The sequence below is a fragment of the Macrobrachium nipponense genome, chromosome 31, assembly GCF_015104395.2.
Source record: "Macrobrachium nipponense isolate FS-2020 chromosome 31, ASM1510439v2, whole genome shotgun sequence".
NCBI classification, from domain to species: domain Eukaryota; kingdom Metazoa; phylum Arthropoda; class Malacostraca; order Decapoda; family Palaemonidae; genus Macrobrachium; species Macrobrachium nipponense.
The window spans coordinates 46,825,918-46,850,917 of record NC_061093.1 but is presented as its reverse complement, the minus strand read 5'-3'; the positions used below and the strand labels follow the sequence as shown (position 1 = coordinate 46,850,917).

Genomic DNA, 25,000 nt, shown 5'->3' with positions numbered 1-25,000 from the left:
AAAAAAAAAAAAAAAAAAAAAAATTCCAACGGGAAAGTTTTGTGTGACGCTACAAAACATACGATAAAGTGTTACGAGTGCAAAATTATATGGGTATATTGCATCGAATACAAAATACAGATCAATACATTTATTTATTAACAATCTACTAAAAGGATATTACAAGTAAACATTAAGAATGCATTACATGCGAAGACCTTTTACTACTATTTGTACACACTTTGTATACATATATACATATATATATATATATATATATATATATATATATATATATATATATATATATATATATATATATATAGAGAATTTCATCACAGCACCGTGATTCATATCCAAGCACTTATTATTAGCTTTTAATATCTATATATTTATATATATTATATATATATAATATATATATATATAAATACATATATATATATATATAATATATAGATATCACAGCACCGTGATTCATATACAAGCATTTATAGCTTATTATTAATATTTTTTAACCTCTCATGTCAAAAACATCAAAGAAAAATAAAATCGTTTTCGACGATATAAAAATACAAGTAAAAAGTGCCTCTACCACCACCACTACGGCTACTTATAACACCTCAAGAGACAGTGACCTACTTTAAAGCAACAAAATTAGGACAACTTCTACTTGACCTCTACACGCGCAAACCCAATGACATAACGTTATCATACCATGTTATCATCATATGTAAAATTGGATAACCGTGGGTTACAACCGCTCATTCGCGTTATCGACCAATAATCTACTAATACAAATAAATCAAATTAGGTTTGAAAAAAATACTAAGGACTGATAAGTGTACAAACGATAGTTAACAAAAATTACGTGAACGAAAACAGGCATTATTATACTTTCTAGTAAAGCTCCCACAATGTGGAAAAATGGCATTATTATACTTTCTAATAAGGCTCCCATAATGTGGAAAAATGGCATTATTATACTTTCTAATTCCACAATGTGGAAAAATGGCATTATTATACTTTCTAATAAAGATCCAACAGTGTGGAAAAAACATTATTATACTTTCTAATAAAGCTCCCACAATGTGAAAAAGACATTATTATACTTTCTAATAAAGCTCCCACAATGTGGAAAAAGGCATTATTATACTTTCTAATAAAGCTCCCACAATGCTATGAAGATTCCATTGTGACAATGACCGGTAAACGAATGAAATGATCAATAACAAAATGGAGAACACATGAAAATCCTTCAACTATGTTATGCTATTATGTATATATACTCTTCTATGTTATGCTATGTATGTATACTCTGTGCGAGCAACGACCTGCTGGGCTACGGTGATATGATATACTAACAACGAAAAATGACCATATCACCCCAGGGTTACTGAAATTATACAGACTGATGTCTTTATAGCAAAAATATATGGGACAAGTTATAATTAAATAATCAATCTAATACTAGCAGACACCACCTACCATGAATAAACTACATCAAGCTTCAGTATGCCGCTACACGGCTACAACTGCGTCTCATGAATTTGCAACTCTTCCCCTTCAGCAATCCTTACATTTAAAAACGATCAAATTACTCAAATCTAGCCCGGTGAAACTAGACAAAAACACATTATGAAATTACATACTATAAGGTACTGACTGAACACCATTCATATAGACTCGTTAAGTGAACATTTTCAGTCAGTCAAACTGACTGAATAAATAAGACATTCGGAAGACCAGTCAACAACAAACGCCAGCGCTCGTCCTCGCTCGGCAACAACAGTTAAAAGTTCAAAACAAACTTTATGGAAGACACAAACACCACGATGGAAGTTAGGCTCAAGACGCGTTTGGGGAGGAGGGTGGGTGTAAGGGGGAGGGGGAGGGAGAGGGGAGGGGGAGGGGGAGGGGGAGGAGGGGGTGGGGAGAGGGTGGGTGAGAGGGGGAGGGGGAGAGGACGGGGGGAAATACGCCATAAAAGGAGTGATTGACGAAGAGGGAACTCCCTGAAAAGCGAACTTCGGGGACGAGAGACGAAAACAAAAACACCTGGAAGACGACGAGAGTGACTCCTTTAAGTCTACGAATATGGGAAAATCAAGGTGGGTACCACAGCTTCGTTTGGATAAAAAATGAACATTAGCACGTATGACGTTGTCCTGGATGCTGCTAACAACATTTTGTTAAAAAGCCCCTCGTTACAATTAATTCTTCAAGAGGATTATGAAATTTAAGATACTATTGAAGCGGTCACCTTCATTTCAAAAGCCCTTTTCCACATTAAAGCGGTTAATTGAAATCACACCTTTCTTTCAAAAAAAAAAAAAAAAAAAAAAAAATACGTAACTTAAGGATCAAGAACCCGTTTGGGCATGGAGCCAACTTATGACTGAATACAAAACAAACAAAGCTTTTTAACGTCATCCTCCTCTTATACCCCAAAAACAAAACAATTAAAATCATTTTCAAAGAATACGAAGATAAACAGGTCCAATTAATGAACTCGGAAAGGTCATAACAAGAGCAATCTGGGGAACTTTCTAAAGAAACTTTCCAACACATTAAAATATCGAGAGAGAGAGAGAGAGAGAGAGAGAGAGAGAGAGAGAGAGAGAGAGAAACTCCCGAATCATTTAACGGTAGAAAAGCAGGAAGATTGAATTTACCAACTTTTTTTTTTTTTCTTAAAAAAAAAAAATTCGCAGGACGAAAGAAATGGTGATATATTTTATACCAATGAACAATACCAGGATTTTAATACAAAAACGTATATATACAATACATATACACAAACACAATATATATTAAAGTATCTTTTACACAATAGGACCTGACATATACGAATGAATCCCACCACGACTTTAATACATAATACGTATATTTACATACATACAAACACACACATATATATATTACACTAACACTTACACAATTAATAATATACCACATTTAAACTGGATGGTATCTAGAAGAGATATTTAGTCAGGGAAAGTTACAAGCTTTCCAGTATAAATTCAAAACTTTTATACACATAATATACATTACACACACACACACACACACACACACACACACACTACATACATATATACATATATATATATATATATATATATATATATATTATATATATATATATATATATATATAGATATAAGATATATATATATATAATATATGTATACATAATATATATATATATATATATATATATATATATATATATATATTTATGTATATACACACTGACAACTTGATTCGGAAAGGGAGGTTTCCTCTTACACTCATCATTCTCTCTCTCTCTCTCTCTCTCTCTCTCTCTCTCTCTCTCTCTCTCTCTCTCTCTCTCTCATATACCATATCCTTCAAGGCACCTACAAATCCATTCGGTTAAAAAAATGAATGAAATAACGAACACTCACCTCCATCACAAGGAAAACATGGTTGGCCGTTTCCTGAAAAGAAAAAAGAAAATTTAGTTAAATTAGAAACATAGAATCATCTTACGATATACGGGAAAAAAAATTACATGTGAATATCGATAAACAAAACAGGTCACGGGAATAAATAATTATTTTCAAACTTATTAAAATGACTCGACCTCAGAATGATAAAGGCTTTTGTGAAAGTATCTCAACTGTCACTGATGATATTAAATGACGTTTGGGAACTACATACTTTCCGAGTTCGAATCTAGGACATTCCATTGATGGGTCAGAGATGTGTATTTCTGGTGATAGAAGTTCACTCTCGACGTGTTTCGCAAGTCACGTAAAAAGCCGTTGGTCCCGTTACTGAATAACCACTGGTTCCATGCAACGTAAAAACACCATACAAATAAACACACACACATTCCACGAATGTACAAAATCTTGCCAAATTACTGAGTGAAATACAAAGACTCCGATAACTTTGCAAAGAAAATCCAGAAAAGATGGCCGAAGCGACTGGATAATCGAGAGGACACGTGAGAGGAGTGAGACCGCAAGCCAGAGAGATATAAATAACCGATCCTCGTGTCCTGTTCACGTGTGAAAGAAGAGGTAAAGAAGAAGTATAAATGCAAGCACTGCTTAAGTCGACCACTTCATACAAACGTCTACATAAGGCAAGAGAAACAAAAGGGAAAAAGCAGGCGGGGGTGATCTGGAACAAGGAAAGCCCGCGAGAGGCGACCTAATATGACGCAAGATGGGAGAGGGCTTCTTAGTGTCGTCACTCAAGGGAGATAATACTGGCTGGCTGTCCCCATTTTCTCGAGAAAATTGTCAGTTTCATTATTATTATTATTATTATTATTATTATTATTATTATTATTATTACTGTGAGCAAGTCAGTCAAATAGGCTTTTAATCTGCTGGAAAATTGCAAAGAATTGAAAGAACATTATTATTAAAATTATTATATGGAAACAAGTCTTATTTTAGTATTACATCTGCTAAGCTAGGTTCCATAATATATAATTAAACATATACGACAAAACGATTTTGAGTGAAAAACTTTTTAACGAAAATTTTCATTTACTTTCAGTTTTAAACAATTTTAAATTTCTTCCATTCGCTTAACGAGGCTTTTCGTTTGCTTTCAATTTTAAAATTCTTCCAGCCATCAGTAGTAACCAAAGTTCTTTTCCATTCATTTCGTTCATTTATTGATTGTCCAAATTTTCACGTGTGTCACCCTTTATCGAAGATCTCCAAACCACTCTCTTCCTTCCCTCCTCATCACCACATTTACCGTTAATGCTTCATAGCAAAGCACGAGAATACCCAAAATACCCACAAATAAATACATATAACAACTGTACCACACATCCATAAAATCGTTACTGAAACGACGGTATCTACTCTTAACCAGATATAATGGAAAACATGATCAACTGTAAAAAAAATAATAATAATAATAAGAAATAAAAAAAAAGAGAAAAAAATTACTTTCGACCTTTCTTCAAAACACATCTGATAATTTAAAATCGTTTAATGTTTAAGACGAGACATGCTACTGGGGTTTGAAGATACATTCGGAAACTGAAGGTACCTTTTGACTTGTATTTTTGATAGTTTTAGTAAAAGCGCATTACCAGATACTACATTCAAATGTGCTTGTGCTAGAAAATCTGTTAATTGTAACTTTATCCAGGAAGCGTTTATAAGATTCATAATATAAGAACTGATCAGTAAACCTAGACCGAGAATTTTCATTATCGAATGCCATACCGCGTAAAAAGACTGTATGAAGAGCTATTTCAAAAAAAAAAAAAAAAAAAAACGAGAGAGAGAGAGAGAGAGAGAGAGAGGAGAGAGAGAGAGAGAGAAGAGAGAATTAAAAAAAAATTTAAATAACCGATGTGCCAAAACTATTTTTTTTTTTTTTTGGCTGCATCAAAAGAAGCACTTCTAAAACAATGGAGTTAACAACCATATCGACTGAACAGACGTCGCACTCTCTCGTTAATGCAAATGTGGGACAATACACCGCCCAACAGAACTATCGATTGTATTTGCACAGCTGGCCCTGTCTGGGAGGGGAGGGGAGGGGGCCATTTAAATGTCTCAGCGCTACTTTTTCGTCAGAGAGAGAGAGAGAGAGAGAGAGAGAGAGAATATCACTGGAATTGATTCTAGCTTCTGGAGACATAACTGGAGAGGAGAGAGAGAGAGAGAGAGAGAGAGAGAGAAATAGCACTGGATTTGATTCTAACATCTAGAGACATAACTGCCATAGACACACACACACTCAAACACAGAAATTACTTAATTCGATTTTTGCTTCTTGTGATATAACTACAGAGGCCACAGGCGCATAGAGAGAGAGAGAGAGAGAGAGAGAGAGAGCTTAGAACCACTGTTAACAGAAGTTATTTTCTCTTACACATCGCAATTTTCGGCAGGAAAGAAAAATCGTTAAACCCCACGAGTGCAGTTCTGGACCACGGCGATCAATAAGGGTCTTCCGTTATCCTAAGGGTCGTGGGTGTGTGTGTGTGTGTGTACGTATGTGTGCACGTATGTATGCATGTATGTGTACGGATGGGAGGGCACAAGATTAGCGTCACTACGGAGACAAATGACTTAAGGTTTCTCACGTACCTATGTACAAGACTTTGCTTACATATACTTTTCGATGTACAAGATCATCAGAAAAAAAGCAATAAAACAAGCAGCTCTGGATGTTTGAGAAATCAACAAATTGCTAACCTCATCAGATTCACTCCTGTTAGTTGAATACACACAAATACACAATGTTTGCTTGTTTGTTTGTATGGTGATTTTACGTTGCATGGAACCAGTAAGGTTATTCAGCATCGGGACCAACGGCTTTACTTGACTTCCGAATCACGTCGAGAGTGATTTTCTATCACCAGAAATACACATCTCTCACTCCTCAATGGTCTGGCCGAGAATCGAACTCGCGACCACCGAGGTGGGACGCCAACACCATACCAACCACGCCACTGAGGAGCCCCACAATGTTTGCGTGCAGACAAAAGTTTGCATATACATATATGTGCAATATTTGCACAACCACACACACACACACATATATATATATTTGTATATACATTGTGCATATATGTACCTACAAATAAGTATATAAATAATGATAAATATAACTGGAACCATTCAATTCCAAGGCAAAACTTAAAACCTTAAGCACACTATTGCTCAGATCTAAATTCCTTCTATGTTCATGCTCTAATGAAGGAAATTTTGTACCCACAAATTACACACACACACAAAATGAATCTCTTGCACACCTGCAGAGCGAACTGGACCAGTGTACCTTAACTATCAAGACACTCGGTCAACCACAAAACCATTTAGAACTCAGATGGGGCGGCGGGAGGTAATAATTAACCCGCCCCCAACTCTCCCCCCCATCCAAACCCGTCTGCACGGAAAAGAAATCGATAACAATCTTACTTATCTGCCCTGCGGTTATTTTATGCCCTGCGGGTATTTTATCCCGATAATAAGACAGCCACATTTCGTTTAAAAGGGGCATTTGCTAACCAGGGGATGGGAAAGATAAAATATAAATTTATCAATTTGGTTGCCATTTGACACAAACCCCCCAAGCCCCCCAACCTCTCTCTCTCTCTCTCTCTCTAAAATGAATGAATACATCAACCCACACCCCGGAACATCTGCGTCCTACATGACTGGTCTTTCGAGCTTTGCAACGAACTCGGTTCGGGGGCTAAAAGGATTTCTATTCCTTAAATACAAAATGCAGGAGAAAAGGGCGAACGGCCATATTTCAAATGGGTTGTACTGAGAGAGGAGATATATAGCTACCATTTTCGTTCCGCAGAGTAAGGTGCCAAGTTTACTCATAAATGACTTAGTCAGATGCTTGAACAAAGGGCAGCTTATATGACTAATATCTGGAATAAAAAATAAACTTCATCTTTTACGTTTTGCTACATGATAGACATCTGCATATATAAAATGCAAATAAAGCTTTTACTACACAACAAGATGCTGTTCACAAGTGACGTACTTGCACTGGTTATGGTGTTCTCATTTAAATACTCGTGAAACTGTTTCTGTCTCAAAGCCGTTATGGCGGCCTCATTTAACTTCTCCAGAAACTGTTTCTATGCCTCTGAGACGGTTATGGTGTTCTCATTTAACTTCTCGTGAAACAGTTGCTATGCCTCTGAGACGGTTATGGCGTCCTCATTTAACTCCTCGTGAAACTTTCTATGCCTCAGAGACGGTTATGGCGTCCTCATTTAACAGTTGCTATGCATGAAAGACAACACTTATCAAGAGGCTCCTTTCCCTTTAAACCCATTAGACAGGAGGCAGCAGGCATTCGCTTTCTTTCATGAAGAGGGACGGCCTTCATCCGGGGGGAGGGGGAGGGGGGGGTGTGGGGGGGGGGGGGCAAGAACGCCTGCAGTTATTGATCAACGCTATTTCCCCGCCGTCGCCAGTCCTATCTATCTATCGATTAAAGCACGAAATGCCCATCAGCTTCCTCACGTCGTTATCTCCACGTAGAGGCATCCCTGACCCCTTGGTATTTGGGTGGAATATCCGGACACTCCATTACTCGGGACAGGAGCTGTTAAAATACCTTTTTCGAACCAATCAGGGAGGCAAGTAGGTACATCCCTCCACTGCCATCAGAGTTGCTATAGTAGAATCACATCAACCGTGCATTTGATGTCTAAGCCAGTCTCTTACGACGCTCCTGATTGGCTGTTGATAAGCCAATGACAGGGCTGGAAATCTCAAGTCTCTCTCTAGAGTTCACATGAGTAGGATCTAAGTCCCACCTCTCCTAAGGTATACGTCTTTCAGGAGAGGTGGAACATACATCCTGCCAATGTGAACTCTCTCTCGAGACTGAGAGTTTCCATCCCTGTGATTGGCTTTATCAACAATCAATCAGGAGCATCGTAAGGGATTGGCCAAGACATCAAATGCACGGTTGATGTGAATCTACTATAGGAAGCTGCTGGTGCTCTGTTTCCTAGACACGATTTAGGACAAAACTCCAGCAGTGCCAGGTCAGCAAATGACCCCGATCTGCCAGGAATCCTGACAACGCACACAAGGATGTGTGATACACGAGCGCCCACTGGCTCGCTAATCTTTGTTAGGTCTTCCCCAGTGAAATTTAATTTACAGCAGTGGCATTTCCACTTGCTGTGCTTTTAGATTAAAAAAAATAATAAAGCTTTTTATCATATTCCACTTGTTGTGCTTTTAGATAAAAAAAATAAAGCTTTTTATTATATTCCACTTGTTGTGCTTTTAGATGAAAAAAAATATTAAAACTTTATTATATTCCACTTGTGCTTTTAGATAAAAAAAAAATAAAGCTTTTTATTATATTCCACATGTTTTCCTTTTAGATAATAAAAATAATAAAGCGTTTTATTATATTCGACTTGCTGGGCTTTTAGATAAAAAAAAAAAAAAAAACTTTTTATTATATTCCACGTGTTGTGCTTTTAAATAAGAAAAATAATAAACCTTTTTTATTATATCCCACTTCTTGTGCTTTTAGATAAAAAAAAATATTAAGACTTTTTATTATATTCCACTTGTGCTTTTAGATAAAAAATAATAAAGCTTTTTATTATATTCCACTTGTTGTGCTTTTAGATAATAAAAATAATAAAGCTTTTTATTATATTAGACTTGCTGGGCTTTTAGATAAAAAAATTATACAATATTTTATTATATATTCCACTTCCTGTGTTTTGATATAAAAAATAATAAAGCTTTTTATTAAATATCTCCAAGAGTAACTGCCACTTAGACAAAGGTATTCAATACTGGGTTCTGTGAGCTCTATAAGAGAGAGGACAAGAAAGAATGAAAATGTCCCAAGAATCGAGCCGACAACCACAACCTTAAACCTTATTAAAATCTGAACGTGTTAATTCCGCAGAAAATAAGAAAACTTTACATTAAAGCAATTAACAAAGAGCATATCAAGTTAATAACACCCCCCCCCCCCTCACTATTTCATCAGCTGCAAACTAAGTGTGCAGCTAATAGAGTCGGGTCAAAATTTAACCTTTTCATATGATGTATGGGATGATATTAAGGAACTCTCTCTCTCTCTCTCTCTCTCTCTCTCTCTCTCTCTACTTTCATTTCCGGGAAACGCATACCTCCCCTACCGGAAGGGAATATAACCAGACAAAAACGTCGGCAAAAGATTTATTTAGTATTTTATGAACATCAGGAGACAAAGGGATAGGGGGCTAATGGCACGCCTTAACGAATACTAATATAGCTAACAATATCAATGAGGGTGCAACCGCTGCAATGCAGGTTGAGGGGCTATTTAAATGGAGAGAGAGAGAGAGAGAGAGAGAGAGAGAGAGAGAGGAGAGAGAGAGAGAGAGAGAGAGAGAGAGAGAATGAAATTTAAGTATATCTTAGTTTTACCAGACCACTGAGCTGATTAACAAGCTCACCTAGGGCTGGCCCGAAGGATTAGATTTTTATACGAGGCTAGGAACCAATTGGTTACCTAGCAACGGGACCTACAGCTTATTGTGGGATCCGAACCGTGATATATCGAGAAAGTACTTTCTAATTACCAGTAAGAAATTCCTCTGATTCCACGTTGGCAGAGCGGGGAATCGAACTCCGGAAGTGGGCTATTTAAAGAGAGAGAGAGAGAGAGAGAGAGAGAGAGAGAGAGAGAGAGAGAGAGAGAGAGAGAGAGACGTCATTAAAATACCTTTAGGCTATCGGTAAGAGAAATTAAAAGCTGTTCATTTGCTGATTACCTGCGCTCACTCAAGACCCAATTCCAAGCACAAGGTGACCGGACGGAAATTAACAAATAAAATGACACCACCATAATAATCTCCATCTCGAGAAACATCGCGAATGCATTCCGGAGAGTTGCAGGTAAAGGACGACCGCATCTCGTGACATCACCCAGAAATAAGCTTGTACTGTAACAGCAATTGCTCTACTTCCAATGAATAAAACAAAGCAAATGTTGTTCCTCCTTGGACGAGTGGATTTCGCGCTCGGCTACCAATGCCGTGGTCGGAAGTTCGATTCTTCTCGGCTTGGCCAACGCGGAACCTGAGGAATTTATTTCTGGTGATAGAAATTCATTTCTCGATATAATGTGGTTCGGATCCCACAATAAGCTGTAGGTCCCGTTGCTAGGTAACCAATTGGTTCCTAGCCACGTAAAAATATCTAATCCTTCGGGTCACCCCTAAGAGAGCTCTTAATCAGCTCAATGGGTTCGGGTAACCCCTAAGAGAGCTTTTAATCAGCTCAATGTTCTGGTAAAACTAAGATATACTTATTTTCAAGGAAATACTTAGAAATCGTCAGCAATTGCTTCATTTTCTCATGAATAAAACCTAGCAAATATTTATGCTTCGAAGCAATAGCTTACAAAAGTTGAAGGCAGCTCATGAGGTGCTTGAAGCTCCAGTGAAGCTCAAGAGGTCCGACGTCACCTTTGGTCAGGCTATTTTATCTTGGGTGGCCATCATCTGCGATGCAGATGACAGATGACGTCGGTTGGCCTGAGATAACTGCATGCAAACGTCAGCGCTACAATTTGGGTTCATTACCGGCGTGACAACGTTACTTGCTCTACAAACTTCCACATAAACACGCACGGTTTTTTTTTTTTTTTTTTTTTTTTTTTTAATGGTTTTTCCGTTGCTTGGAACCAGCGGTTATTCAGCAACGGGACCAACGGCTTTACGTTTTTCATCCCACACACACACACACACACACACCACACACAGAGAGAGAGAGAGAGAGAGAGAGAGAGAGAGATTGAGGAGAGAGAGAGTAGAGAGAGATTGCTCACTACAATGAAACAATACGGAACTAATGACGATAACTAAACGGCAGCCCCAGTGATTGATTTTCGTCAATAAGTGCAATTCACTGAGAAAGAATTGATAAATTATCTCAGTATATTGAAAAAAAAAATTACGTTTTATGCATATATTACTTATCATGTGTAAAAAACTAACCGTATATAACATTCCCGCAAACCTCAGAATCCTGAGGAGAGAGAGAGAGAGAGAGAGAGAGAGAGAGAGAGAGAGAGAGAGAGAGAGAGAGAGAGTTTTGAAACTCAATTCCGGTTTCAAATCAAGTAGTCACGTTCCATCAATATTCAAGTAAGAAGCATAAAATTTCATTTGTGCAAATATATATATCATAAACTCCGTACCTGGAGTCACGTTAACCCATAAGACATTCAAGAGTCATAAACACAGTGACGGCAGACTTTCACCTACTTCGAAAATGGTGACGTATAAGGAGAGAAAGGCGGCGTGAACAATGCTACGTTACGACATCGCATGATATCAATAAAAAAAAAATAATAAAAAAAATGAAGCTGATGACTGATAAAATTATGAGCTGATGACTGATAAAATAAATTGAAGTAGATGATTCCTACAATATTAAGAAATTATAGATATAATATAAAGGGACAGCAGATGATAAAAAATAATCCAGATACATGAAAAATAAAACGAGATATTTCAACTTCTAGCGAGTAAATTTGATTCAAAATGAATAATAAAGCTCTCTCTCTCTCTCTCTCTCTCTCTCTCTCTCTCTCTCTCTCTCTCTCTCTCATGAATATTATGTAAACGTGTACTTAGGATTAAATATAAAATAATTCACAAAACAATGCAGATCACAAGTAAAAAAATAAAAAAAAATTAACAAATGGCAGATCATAAGTTTTGGTTTAAAATCCTACTTTAAGTAACCAACTGATTACGATATATTCTCTCTCTCTCTCTCTCTCTCTCTCTCTCTCTCTGGAATAAAAAAAAACTGTCAACCGCAACGTTAAAGGAATGGCCTGCTAAGAAAAAAATAGAAATAAAAAAAAATAAATAAAGACTCCATCACACAGCCGGGTCGAGTTTCCAGACGAATTCCCAACCCTATAAATCTGTATAATGAAATACCGGATTAAGCGGCCTGGTCTTGGGAGGGAAGGGGGGGGGGGGGGGGGGGGGGGGGGGGGGGGGGGGGGGGGGTGGGGGGGGGGGGGAGGAGAAACTAACCTTATATAGTCCTGAGGTAGGACATTAGTTCACCTATTAAGGTGAGGATGACCAGTTGTTTCGATGTGGTATTTTAAATGTGGATGAAATAAAAACAATTTCCAATTAGCAGTTTCGCACATTTAAGGGAAAACGAACAGTGTTTGTTCAAACACATTTATGAAAAAACTAATATAAAAATTCTGATGATGTTTTCATCATTCAGTAGAATTCAGTGATCAATATCAATCACCTGAATACCTTGATATCATACAGTGAATATACATAATCAGAATACCTCAATATCATACAATGAATATACATAATCAACTGAATACCTTAATATCATACAATGAATACACAAAATTAACTGAATACCTCAATATCATACAGTGAATATACATAATCAATTGAATACCTCAATATCATACAGTGAATATACATAATCAAGTGAATACCTTAATATTATACAGTGAATATACATAATCAAGTGAATACCTCAATATCATACAGTGAATATACATAATCAACTGAATATCTTAATAACATATAGTGAATATACATAATCAAGTGAATACCTTAATATCATGCAATGAATATACATAAGTCATAAGAATCTCCAGTCATCTGGATACAACGGATATAAACGGCAAAATGAACAATTAAAAAGAGGAAAAAACTTTTAAATGTACTTTTAATGTCAGAAAACAACTTTAATGTAATTATAAAGTCACAAGAGGAAAAATCCGTCTTCAACAATTACCTCGAATCTTCATCACTGCCACGAAAGAGCGGCAACTCATAAGACTCTATAGACTTATTCCCTTCAGTATCTCTTCCATGGTATAGGCCTCCCGTTAATCTCAAGGGAAAGGAAGTGGGAGGGAAGGATTCAAACAGATCAAGAACTTTTCATTAATGACCTGAAGGTGGAGTACGTCATATCTCTCTCTCTCTCTCTCATCTCTCTTCTCACACATCACACACTCACACACATCACACACACACATATATATATATATATATATAATATATATATATTATATATATATATGTTTCTCTATTTTATACATACATATAACATATAAATGAGAAGAGAGAGAGGATGAGAGAGAGAGAGAGAGAGAGAGAGAGAGAGAGAGAGAGAGAGAGAGAGAGAATGATGTATTCCATCTTTAGAGTATTAGTGAAAAGTTCTTGATCAGTTTTAAATTTACTAAGGAATCTAAGGATTTAAGTGCCTTGCGTGTTCATAATCTTCAATTGAAAGGCATTTGCTTCAATACAGACCTTTAATTGACATCATTTTCCCCAAAACCCTTCTTGTTAATTATTTCTACTTACGCGTCTAATTTTCGTTTATTTTTTATCTGTTTACAAAATGCTGGCAAATATTTACCCACAAACCTTAAATAAAAAAATAATAAGAGCGATGAAAATGGTAAGGAAAAAACGTTATGGAAGAACTGATTTGAATAAAGATGACCTAAGGCCAAGCACTGGGACCTTGAGGTCACTCAGCGACTGAAACGGAAATTGACAGTAAAAGGTTTGAAAGATGTAACAGGAGGAAAACCTCGCAGTTTCACTGTGAATTAAATGTTAGGAAAAGAGTGGAGAGTAAATGGACGAAAGAGAATATGAAAGGAGGTACAGTAAAAGGTATGAATGGGGTTGCAGCTATGGGTCGAAGACACACTGCAAAGAACCTTAAGTAATGCCTACAGTACACCGCATGAGGTGCGCTGACGGTACCATCATCCTACGGGGGTTATGGAATAAAAAAAAAAAAAAAAAAAAAAAAAAAAAAAAAAAAAAAAAAAAAAAAAAAAAAAAGTGACAGTAAGCGAAAATAAGAGTCAAGCGAAAATATGAGTCAAGCGAAAATAAGAGTCGAGCTTAAATACTAGGAAAGTAATAGATGCACATTAATGACGTCATTGAACAGACTCGACATTTTCTGTTCTCAACACACGTGCAACTTTCATTTTCATGATTCTCTGATTTACTTCAACGCATCATTACGAAAGCAAAACAATTTTCCCTTCATCCACGTGTGATTTTTAGCAATGTCAGCACGATACCGCTTCCTTATTAAATAGTTTACTTCCATGATGAAGATTCAACGACCAAAAATTTTATTGCAAAAAGTAAAAGTAGCTCTCGATTATAAATCGGGTGAGAAAATGCTTGTCCATCGGTGAAAGGGAAAAGTTGTGACGCAAAAGTTCAATCAAGGCTGAAGGAAGCATTTCGACTGAAAATCACTACTGGCTTTATCCTTGGTAATGTCTCGCATGCATTATTCATTTATCAAATCGTTCTACGTCCTTCACAGATATCGATTATCTACTGAAGGTACAAATGACATGGTTGCTACTTATATATCGACCGTGATTACGTTACGAAGAATCAGGCTCTAATCGGTAGGTACCCAAGTGCCAACACAGATGCGAAATGCAACCTTGACATATAAACTCTGGCTTTCCTATATTAACCAAGGCTTTTTTTCATTTATTTATATACCCAATAGTAAGAAAGGTAATGGACTCCAAAAAAGGCAGGAGGCATATCCAGAACCCCACATTATAAAAACCACCCGGTCGAATAGGATGACTGTGATAGAATAATAATAATAATAATAATAATAATAATAATAATAATAATAATAATAATAATAATAATATAATAATTAATAATAAACAAACAACCTTGGTAATAACAAAAATGAATTTTTTCTTTTTGTCTAAATGTTACAAGGCTTTTCTTGAATGATATATCTAATGATAATAATAATAATAAAATACAACCTTGGTATTCTAAACGTTGCAAGGCTATTCTTGAATAATAATAATAATAATAATAATAATAATAATAATAATAATAATAATTAAATAACAACAATAACAATATTAATGTAATATATATTAAAATTTAATAATAATAACAATAATAATAATAAAATAAAATTATAATAATAATAACAATAGTAATAATAATAATAACAATAAATACAACCTTGGTATATACAAACTCAATGAATTTCTATTTTCCTAAATGTTACGAGACAATTTCTTGAATAATAATAATAATAATAATAATAATAATAATAATAATAATATTAATAATAATGAATAAGAATAAGAATAATAATAATAATAATAATAATATAATAAAATAATATAATAATGATATAATAATAATATGTGATGACTCCTAAGGAGTCAGGCTGCCGACCCGGACCCCACACTATAAATACCACCCAGTCGAATTGGACTGGCGATAGAGCAAAAAAAAAAAAAAAAATAAAATAAATAATAATAATAATAATAATAAAAGATGACACAGATAACGACGACGATTCCGTGCCAAATATGAACGACAACCCTGGGATTTCTGTTCCACCTCCCCTTGACACTGCACTGAGAGGACACCCCCGTTTTCTCTGTCGTTCTGGGATCGATTTCCCGGGGAGATCCTTTAAAGGGGCAATTGGCGTTGCCATTCTCGAAATATGCCGCGTAGGGTGGGGTGTGACGTGCGTGTAATGAGATTCGGCCACGGCACCTCCAACAATACTCTCACAGGGGAGGGGGTTGAAATTGTTGCGGAAAAAAAAACGTCTTCAAAGATTCATTCAAGCGTCTTCCTGTCTGTGACGACACTGTGCCCAAGGGCAGCCAGTGAAGCGAATAAGGTAATGAAACACCAAAAAATTCCTTTTGGTTTTATATATATATATATATATATATATATATATATATATATATATAGATATATACACAAACATATATATATATATATATTTATATATATATATATCATATATATATGTATACATATATATATATATATATATATATATATATATATATATATAACAAGAGGTTTTTTTTCATTACCTTATGCGCTTCACTGGCTGTAATTTGATAGCTGTTTGTTTTATCATTTCTTTTTTTTAAAGCAGTAGTTAAAATAAGAGTCATTAAAAGGTTTTGGTTTTTGTGAGATTATATATATATATATATAGACACATTATTATATATATATATATATATATATATATATATATATATATATATATATATATATATATCTATATATATAGATATGCTTAAAAAATCACAGTAGATGCACGACTGACTTCATTAATAAGCGAATACCACGGGAAAATGATAGTCAGAAATCCAAGCGCTTTCGTCTTTATTCAGACATCGTCAAGGAGCTACTTGACGATGTCTGAATAAAGACGAAAGCGCTTGGATTTCTGACTATCATTTTCCCGTGGTATTCGCTTATATATATATATATATATATATATATATATAGTATATATACATATATATATTTATATATATATTATATATATATATATATATATATATATATACATATATATATATATATATATATATATAATATATATATATGTATATAAGTATATGTATATATATATATATATATATATATATATATATATATATATATATATATATATATATATATATATATATATATATAAAAGATCTCACAAAAACCAAAACCTTTTATTGACTCTTTCAACTGTTTTCAAATAATAAAAATATACAGAACAAACAAACACAAACACCTTTTTAATGACTGTCTGTTCTAACAGCTTTCAAATTACACACCAAATAAAGTCCTATCAACGGCATTTGCCATGAAAGCAATTTGCAGGAATGAAAGCTAAGCGTAAATATCACGAGGATGAAAGTGGGCGAGAGAAGAAACTTGGATAACCAAATCAAAAGTGAATTGAAACGCTGGAATCAGTTCACAAAACAGCCGCAAGAGGGAGAGATTCAAAGATGTAATTTGTTTGTTTTGACACTCGTTAATCGCGGTTTTATAAAAGTAAAATACTATATTATTTTTTTTATTGCTTTCATGAGTGTGCATGACCTTTTCTTGGGCAGATTAAAAAAAACAAGCATTCTTATAAATAATTTTGCAGTGTCAAAACTAATATTCCACGAGAAATATATTTTCTGTGAAATATAGTGTCCATCATTATCACAGCGCGAACATCTTCAGGGGTTACACCATTTCCAACAATACAATGGAAAATACCAATAAAAACATTTATCATGAAATCCTTTTGAAATAAACTTCGAGTAAAAAAACAAATAAAGAATAAGAATTGCGTGACGGATAGACATATCTCTGGCAAAGCTAAGCCATGCATAGTTTAAAAACCAAAATATTGAAACAAGATTTAATTCACCAGAGGGAAGATTTGTGTAACTGTTAAGGCTTCGTTCTGATTGGTCTTTAAAAACGTAATACAACCAAAATAGAAATCTACTGGTAGGGATTTAAGTTATATGGGTAATAAGCACGCCTTAATGGAAACCAGGAAAACTCCGATTTCACCTAATGAGAAGCGTGAACCGTCTATAAAGAAATCTGGTTTAACCCACATCAATATTTATATAGGTATATATATTATATATATATATATATATATATATATATATATATAAAAAAATGAAAACCAACAAGACTAAATAGAATTTAATTCGTTGAAGTGAAGATCGACTTTCAGATTACAGTTAACACTAAGCTTCTTTCTGACCGGTCTTTATTAAATAATATAGCAAAGCCAGAAATCTAATGATGTGGATTCAAAGAACAACTTTATTAAAGTAATATAACAAAACCAGAAATCTAATGATGTGAATTTAAAGAACAACTTTATTGGATGTGAATTTAAAGAACAACTTCATTCAAGTAATATAACAAAACCAAAGATATGGATTTAAAGAACACGGGTAATGGTACACCTTGGAGGAGGCAAAGTAAACCTCCACTTCGCTAATGAGTAACAAGAATCTTCTACCGTACAAGTATTTACATTATGCAACGGCTGCCGACTTTTGAAGATAATGATCTGCGTTTCTAGGTAAATATACAGTTACGTAAGCCAGAACGGGCCTAGCAAACTACCGTACAGAAACCATAAGGGCGTAATGGCGTCGACGACGGGCGGGGTGTTTTCTTTGTAGGAGCGTACACGCCTTACGTGGGCGTAGGCGGCAAGCCATCTATCTATCTAGGAGGTGCAAGAGGCGGCGTGGCCTTGAATCCTCTACGCAATTGGTTACTGTGAAGCTAAAAGGGCTAGGTTAAAAAATGGTGCAGTAACACATCATACGCGGAATAACAATACCTCTCAAACAGGACAGTATCCGCCAGTCGCCCACGAACGAGATGAGACTCAAATCATTCAAGGCACGCACGCTTCATGAACCATGACATTTAATCATCACATACTTAATATATATATATATATATATATATATATATATATATATATATATATATATATATATATATATATATATATAGATATATATATATAAATAATATAGATATATATGTATGTATGTATGTATGTATATGTAAACAACACACACACACACACACACACACACACACACACCACACACACACACACACACACATATATATATATATCTTATAGGTATATATATATATATATATAATATATATATTATTAATAATATATATATATATGGATCTTATTAATACACACATTTTCATTAAATTTTTAAAAAACAGAAATATATATCTATATATATATATATATATAATATATAGATATATATATAATATATAATCAAAGATAAAAAATATATATAAGTTCCTGCTTTTAAAATTTAAATTAAAAATCTCCAAAATACGAGCCAATAAATAAATTATATATATATATATATATCTATATATATAATAATATAATATATATATATAATATAATGGCTACGACACGTCCTAACCTAGACTGTACAAAGACCGAGTCAATACCGTTTTTCTTAAAGCCAAACACAACGAATGGAATGGTGGTATATGTAAATAGGCTTGCCTCGGGTTGCTGAACTGGCAATGTAAGAGTTAATCAACCAAAAAAAAGAGGGCGATGTCACGACTACGTAGTCTTACAAAGTTAGGATTAAACGGGGTCAGGAGGTCGAGATATCATGAGGCAGACCGAGTAGAGATAGGTACTACTTAGGTTTTTAACGAATTACGTATCCAGCTTTAGTTCCTTTTCTTATAAGAACTCACGGCAGTATAAAAGCAAACCCCTAAACTAAATTAATAATAATAATAATAATAATAATAATAATAATAATAATAATAATAATAATAATAATAATAATAAAATAAATTATGAGGCTAATTTTATCACCTTCTGCAGTGGGGAAGAGAAGATGATAAAATTAGCCTCATAATTTATTATAAAAATGTGAAAACCAGCCAGCTACTTCTTAATTAATTAATAATAACAATTGTAGGCCTATGGTTCACCTATTCACCAGTCACCATGTTGCAATTTCCGTAAATGAATATTTTTTTACATATATTCCTGCGCGAAATATTTGAGCCCCATGGTTTGACAAACTTGAATCCACACTAAGAATAAAGGTTTTGAAATAATCCAACCAGCCACGTCCCTTTCCCGCTATTCTCATATTATCTCTCGGAAAGTGAATGAACCCCATCTAGACAAACCTGAATCCCCTTCGACACGATGCTTTGCGCCAAGTTTGGTTACAAGTGATCCAGTGATTCTAGAAAATGAGCCGAAAATGTTCGTTCACTCAAGACATATACACATACATAAATACATAGAAACATACATACATACATACATACATACATACATACATACATACAGATGCTAGAACAACTTACATGAGAAACCTACTTAACCTTTCAGCTCGAAGTGAACTAAAACTTGTAATTAGAAGAAACTGACACGACGAAGTTATTCATGAGCTTTTCGGAACAGACTTTAGGAATTCAACCAAGAGGTGATGTATTTCCATCATCACCATACAAATAGAAGCAGGGCGGTCTCAGATTGCAAGTAGAACACAGGATGTAATCACTACCACACTGACGAGGCTTTACAAGAGTATTCCGCCTAACAACCTACCTACACCTCTCTCTCTCTCTCTCTCTCTCTCTCTCTCTCTCTCTCTCTCTCTCTCTCTCTCTCTTGTATACATGTTACTATTGAGACAAAATAATACCCATTTTGCTTTTGTCTTTTCAGCACCTGTTAGATCAGATTTGAATAAACTGTAAAAGCTCTCTCTCTCTCTCTCTCTCTCTCTCTCTCATAAAAACGTTACTGTTGAGACAAAATATATCATTGTTCCTTTCGGCATTCCTGTTCGATCAGATCTGAATAAAATGTAATATAAAATATCTCGCCTTCTCTCTCTCCTCCTTCCCTCTTCTCTCTCTCTCTCTCTCTCTGCCTCTCAATCTTCTATCTCTCTCTCTCTCTCTCTCTCTCTCTCTCTCAGCGTGGAAGAGTTTAAAAGAAAGCTAGACAAAAGCATTAGGACACTGTGGATGCACAGTGAAACCTACTCCTACAGATAAGTGAGCACACGATGTCTCCTCGGATGGACTACTAACAAGTCTTTGAGACATCCTAATCCTTGTAACTCTTTGTTAACTCTCTCTCTCTCACAGATGATCCTTTCCTGTGGACATCTCCTCCACGTTTTTCTTTTGTTTACCATGAGTCACGCGATTGTTTATTTCGTCTGTATGACAGACGAATATACAATAGAATAATCGGCGAAAATCATTACGAACCAAAGTAATTCGCGTGCTTGTTTTCCTGTTCTACAACAAGACTTTACCATGACAGTGTCACAAAAGCACTACGCATGCACAGGTACATGCACAATAATGTATGCATGTAACCAACGTGTGCATATATACATTCGCACATCACCAGAGGATATGACTAACCTGGTCCTGACAAAATAAAGGTAATTCCACGGACGCATCATGGGAAACGACTGCTATCTGGTTTCTGAAACTCCTTCGCGGTTTCTTCTAAATTCTGAGAGTACGAATGACATGAGAGAGAGAGAGAGAGAGAGAGAGAGAGAGAGAGAGAGAGAGAGAGAGAGAGAGACTGGACAGCATTTCAACTCTACAGTATACTTTATATATATCTATATATATATATATATTATATATATATATATAGATATATATACATACATTATATAAACACTACAATATATAAAAAAAAAAAAAAAAAAACAAATATAATGTTATAGTTTAACAATTAGGGAAAATTCATTATGAATACTAATCATACGATACAAAATGTCGCTTTCCTTGAAATACACTTGCAGCAGATCTTATAAAGAACTAAAGCTGGGAATATATAAATTTTCTTTTAATATAAAAAAAAAACATATACGGTCCATGGCAAGACAATGACCATGATTCACACAGCCAGCAAACGTACTAACACGATAAAATGAGTCATACATAACGCAAAATATTTCCCTGATTATTTTTGTTTAAATGGAAAATTACTTTGTACTGACTGGGATAAATAAATATAATATAAATATTATTCTACTGGGGAGACCTAGAATAAAGAGGCACCTGTACAAAAATGAAAATCCGCGTCAACACCTGTGCGCCAGCCACACCTGACCATCAGAAGAGACCATTTAAGTCAACATCTGCAGCTTTGTTGGACGGTGGAAACTGCGTCGTCGTTTCGTTTTCAAGAGACGCAAAACATGGTCGCGGTTCCTTCTTAAGCTTTCGACAGTTTAACAACAAAAAAAAAAAAAAAAAAAAAAAAAATCCCGTCCACATGAAAGTGATCGGCCAACGTGGAACCAGAGGAATCTATTTCTGGCGATAGAAATTCATTTTTCGATATAATGTAGTTCGGATACCACAATAAGTTGTAGGTCCCGTTGCTAGGTAACCAATTGGTTCCTAGCTACGTAAAAATATCTAATCCTTCGGGCCAGTCCTAGGAGAGCTGTTTATCAGCTCAGTGGTCTGGTAAAACTAAGATATACTCAACATGAAAGTGAAAGCATACCATGATTTGTATAGGACAATGCCTTTACACACGCCACGTGGAAAACCTTCAGCATAATCATATAGGTGAAAAGGGAAATTTCTCACGCTTTAACAATATATGTGAGGGGACATATTCAAGTGAGAGGAGCGTCTCCAAAAATGTCTACGAGAGAGAGAGAGGAGAGAGAGAGAGAGAGAGAGAGAGAGAGAGAGAGTAATGCGCATGAGTCTTCACACGTCCTTGGTCTGTGACCGTCAAAACAGAAGACCTGATTTTATTTAAAAAGAACTGAAATCTACCTCTGGCCACTTCTTGCTTCAATATTTTTCCCCCAACCATTTATTGAAAATCACAAAGGTCAACCAATGATCAACGTGCGATTTAACATTTGTTCCAAATAAAGTCACGTTTGACCTTGACATGTTATAAAAAGAGCTGGGGGGAACATGACAGTTCTCTGAAGGCGAAATAATATCATCGGTCTTCTAAGCTATTATGCAAGTATAATCTAATTACGCATCTGCTTAAACCTGCTTTTAATGCTATTCTTTGATGGTAATTTCGAATATTATTACAATTATGATGTCTTTTAGCGTCACTTAAATAATATCAGTAAATCATCAATCGTGTGTCTTCCCGTAACAAAAATGAATGAAATCTTTGATCAATATATTTAACACTAACCGGTGTCAAAACGTAAAAGGATTTATCCCATCCTTGAGTTGGGTTACCGATATCCACACATGGTAAAAAAAAAAAAAAAAAAAAATAAAAAAAAATAATAATAATAATAATAATAGGAAAACAACTGAACGTTTCTAATGCGCAGAATTCAATACGAATTTCAACTGTTTCTCGGAAAGTGTTCGTATGCTCAAGGCCACATACACATACCGTAACGTGATGACATCAAACTGACCAACGTCACGAAACGATCGTATTGAGATTGATACTGATCCGATTATGATGATGTTAACTAGAATAGTGATAAAAACGTAATGCACCTCCTAAAAAGTATCAAAAGTTATGACTGCAGTCTAATCAATTTGAAATGACACTTGGGAAGTCCTTGATCTATTTTTTTTTTTTTTTTTTTTTTTTTTTTTTGCAAAGTCCAAACAGAATTGATCAGTGTCTCAGGAAAAAAAATAAATGTGGCCTTCTCAAAAAAATGAGAAAGAATAGAATATTCACCGAACACATATAACAAGCAAGTCAGTTTTTTACTATAATAAATCCAAGAGAACCTCCCCACTAAATACTGGTCCAAACAGAATTGATCAGTGTCTCAGAAAAAAACGGTCCTTCCCAAAAAATGAGAAAGAATGCAATATTCACCAAACATACATATAACAGCCAGTCACAGTTGTTTACTAAAATATTCAAGAGAACCTCACACTAAACACAAGTCAAACTTTAAAAGAGTATTGCAACAAATTACAAAATGTATATATTTGACTATTTTCCTATAAACCACAACCACAAGTGGGTGTTAACTTGCACACTGCTTAATCATTTCGAGTGCACCTCGCTTTTTACCTTTTACCCTCAGTCTTTTAATTAAGAGAATGTCATTCCTCCTTAGGCAATCGCAAGCTCTCTCTCTCTCTCTCTCTCTCTCTCTCTCTCTCTCTCCTCTCTCTCTCTCTCCAAAGTTCTCTGCCCGTGTAAACGGCGAAGAAATGCTACAGTACAAACTTCCGAGAATCACTTGTAAATTGATGATAATCAAATATTTTCCACTGTTGTATTTGAGTAATTATTTTCGTTAAAAGCTGATTTTAAGTGAAATTGGAACGAAATTACCAAAAGCGTTGTATTAAAGTAATTACTCTCGTTAAAAGGTAATTTTAGCGAAATTGGAACAAAATTACCAAAAGCGATGTTAACAACTGGGCAACAGAAGCGATGAAATAAAATAAAAGTTAATATTAGTGATTGAAACCTCCACATGACAAAACAGTCCTGGCGATGGCAATAATTAAAACAAAAATAATTTTGTCTCTTCATCAATGGGAGCCTAACCATCCATCTGCGTCCAGAATCCACCTTCGGAGGATTTATGAAACCACCTTCGGAGGATTTATGAAACCACCTTGGGATGATTTATGAAACCCCCTTCGGAGGATTTATCTTCCCCCGTCGTCATTCCCGGCTACCTCATTCCGCTAAAAGCTTTCTTACTTTTCCTCGGCTTCTTTTTTCTTTTCTTTTTTTTTTTCTCCGTCCAATTTTGTTGCAAGAAATGACCGCTATCACTACCTTCACAATTCAGGCCCTTACCAAAAACGAGAAAACAAACATAGGAGCTGGAAAATCTCTCTCTCTCTCTCTCTCTCTCTCTCTCTCTCTCTCTCTCTCTCTCTCTCTCTCTCTATTATGTAAATGTATACTTAAATTAAAAATGAAATAATTCACAAAACAATGTAAATCATATGTTAAAAATAACAAATTTAACAAAATGCAGATCATGAGTTTTGGTCCTACAAAAATAATATATATATATATATATATATATATATATATATATATATATATATATATATATATATATATAAACAACATTCCCGGAATAACCGTTC

At 34.9% G+C, this 25,000-nt stretch overlaps 1 protein-coding gene across 4 annotated transcripts in view; it reads right to left on the bottom strand.

Annotated features, from left to right (window-relative positions):
* Positions 1–25,000, bottom strand: part of LOC135206949 (serine/threonine-protein kinase unc-51-like) — a 335,180-nt gene that overhangs the window by 51,978 nt on the left and 258,202 nt on the right. For all 4 annotated transcript variants that reach the window (XM_064238477.1, XM_064238479.1, XM_064238480.1 and 1 more), the window contains one exon: positions 3,411–3,443. In XM_064238477.1, coding sequence (XP_064094547.1) covers positions 3,411–3,443 — 33 coding nt within the window. The remainder of the gene's footprint in view (positions 1–3,410; positions 3,444–25,000) is intronic.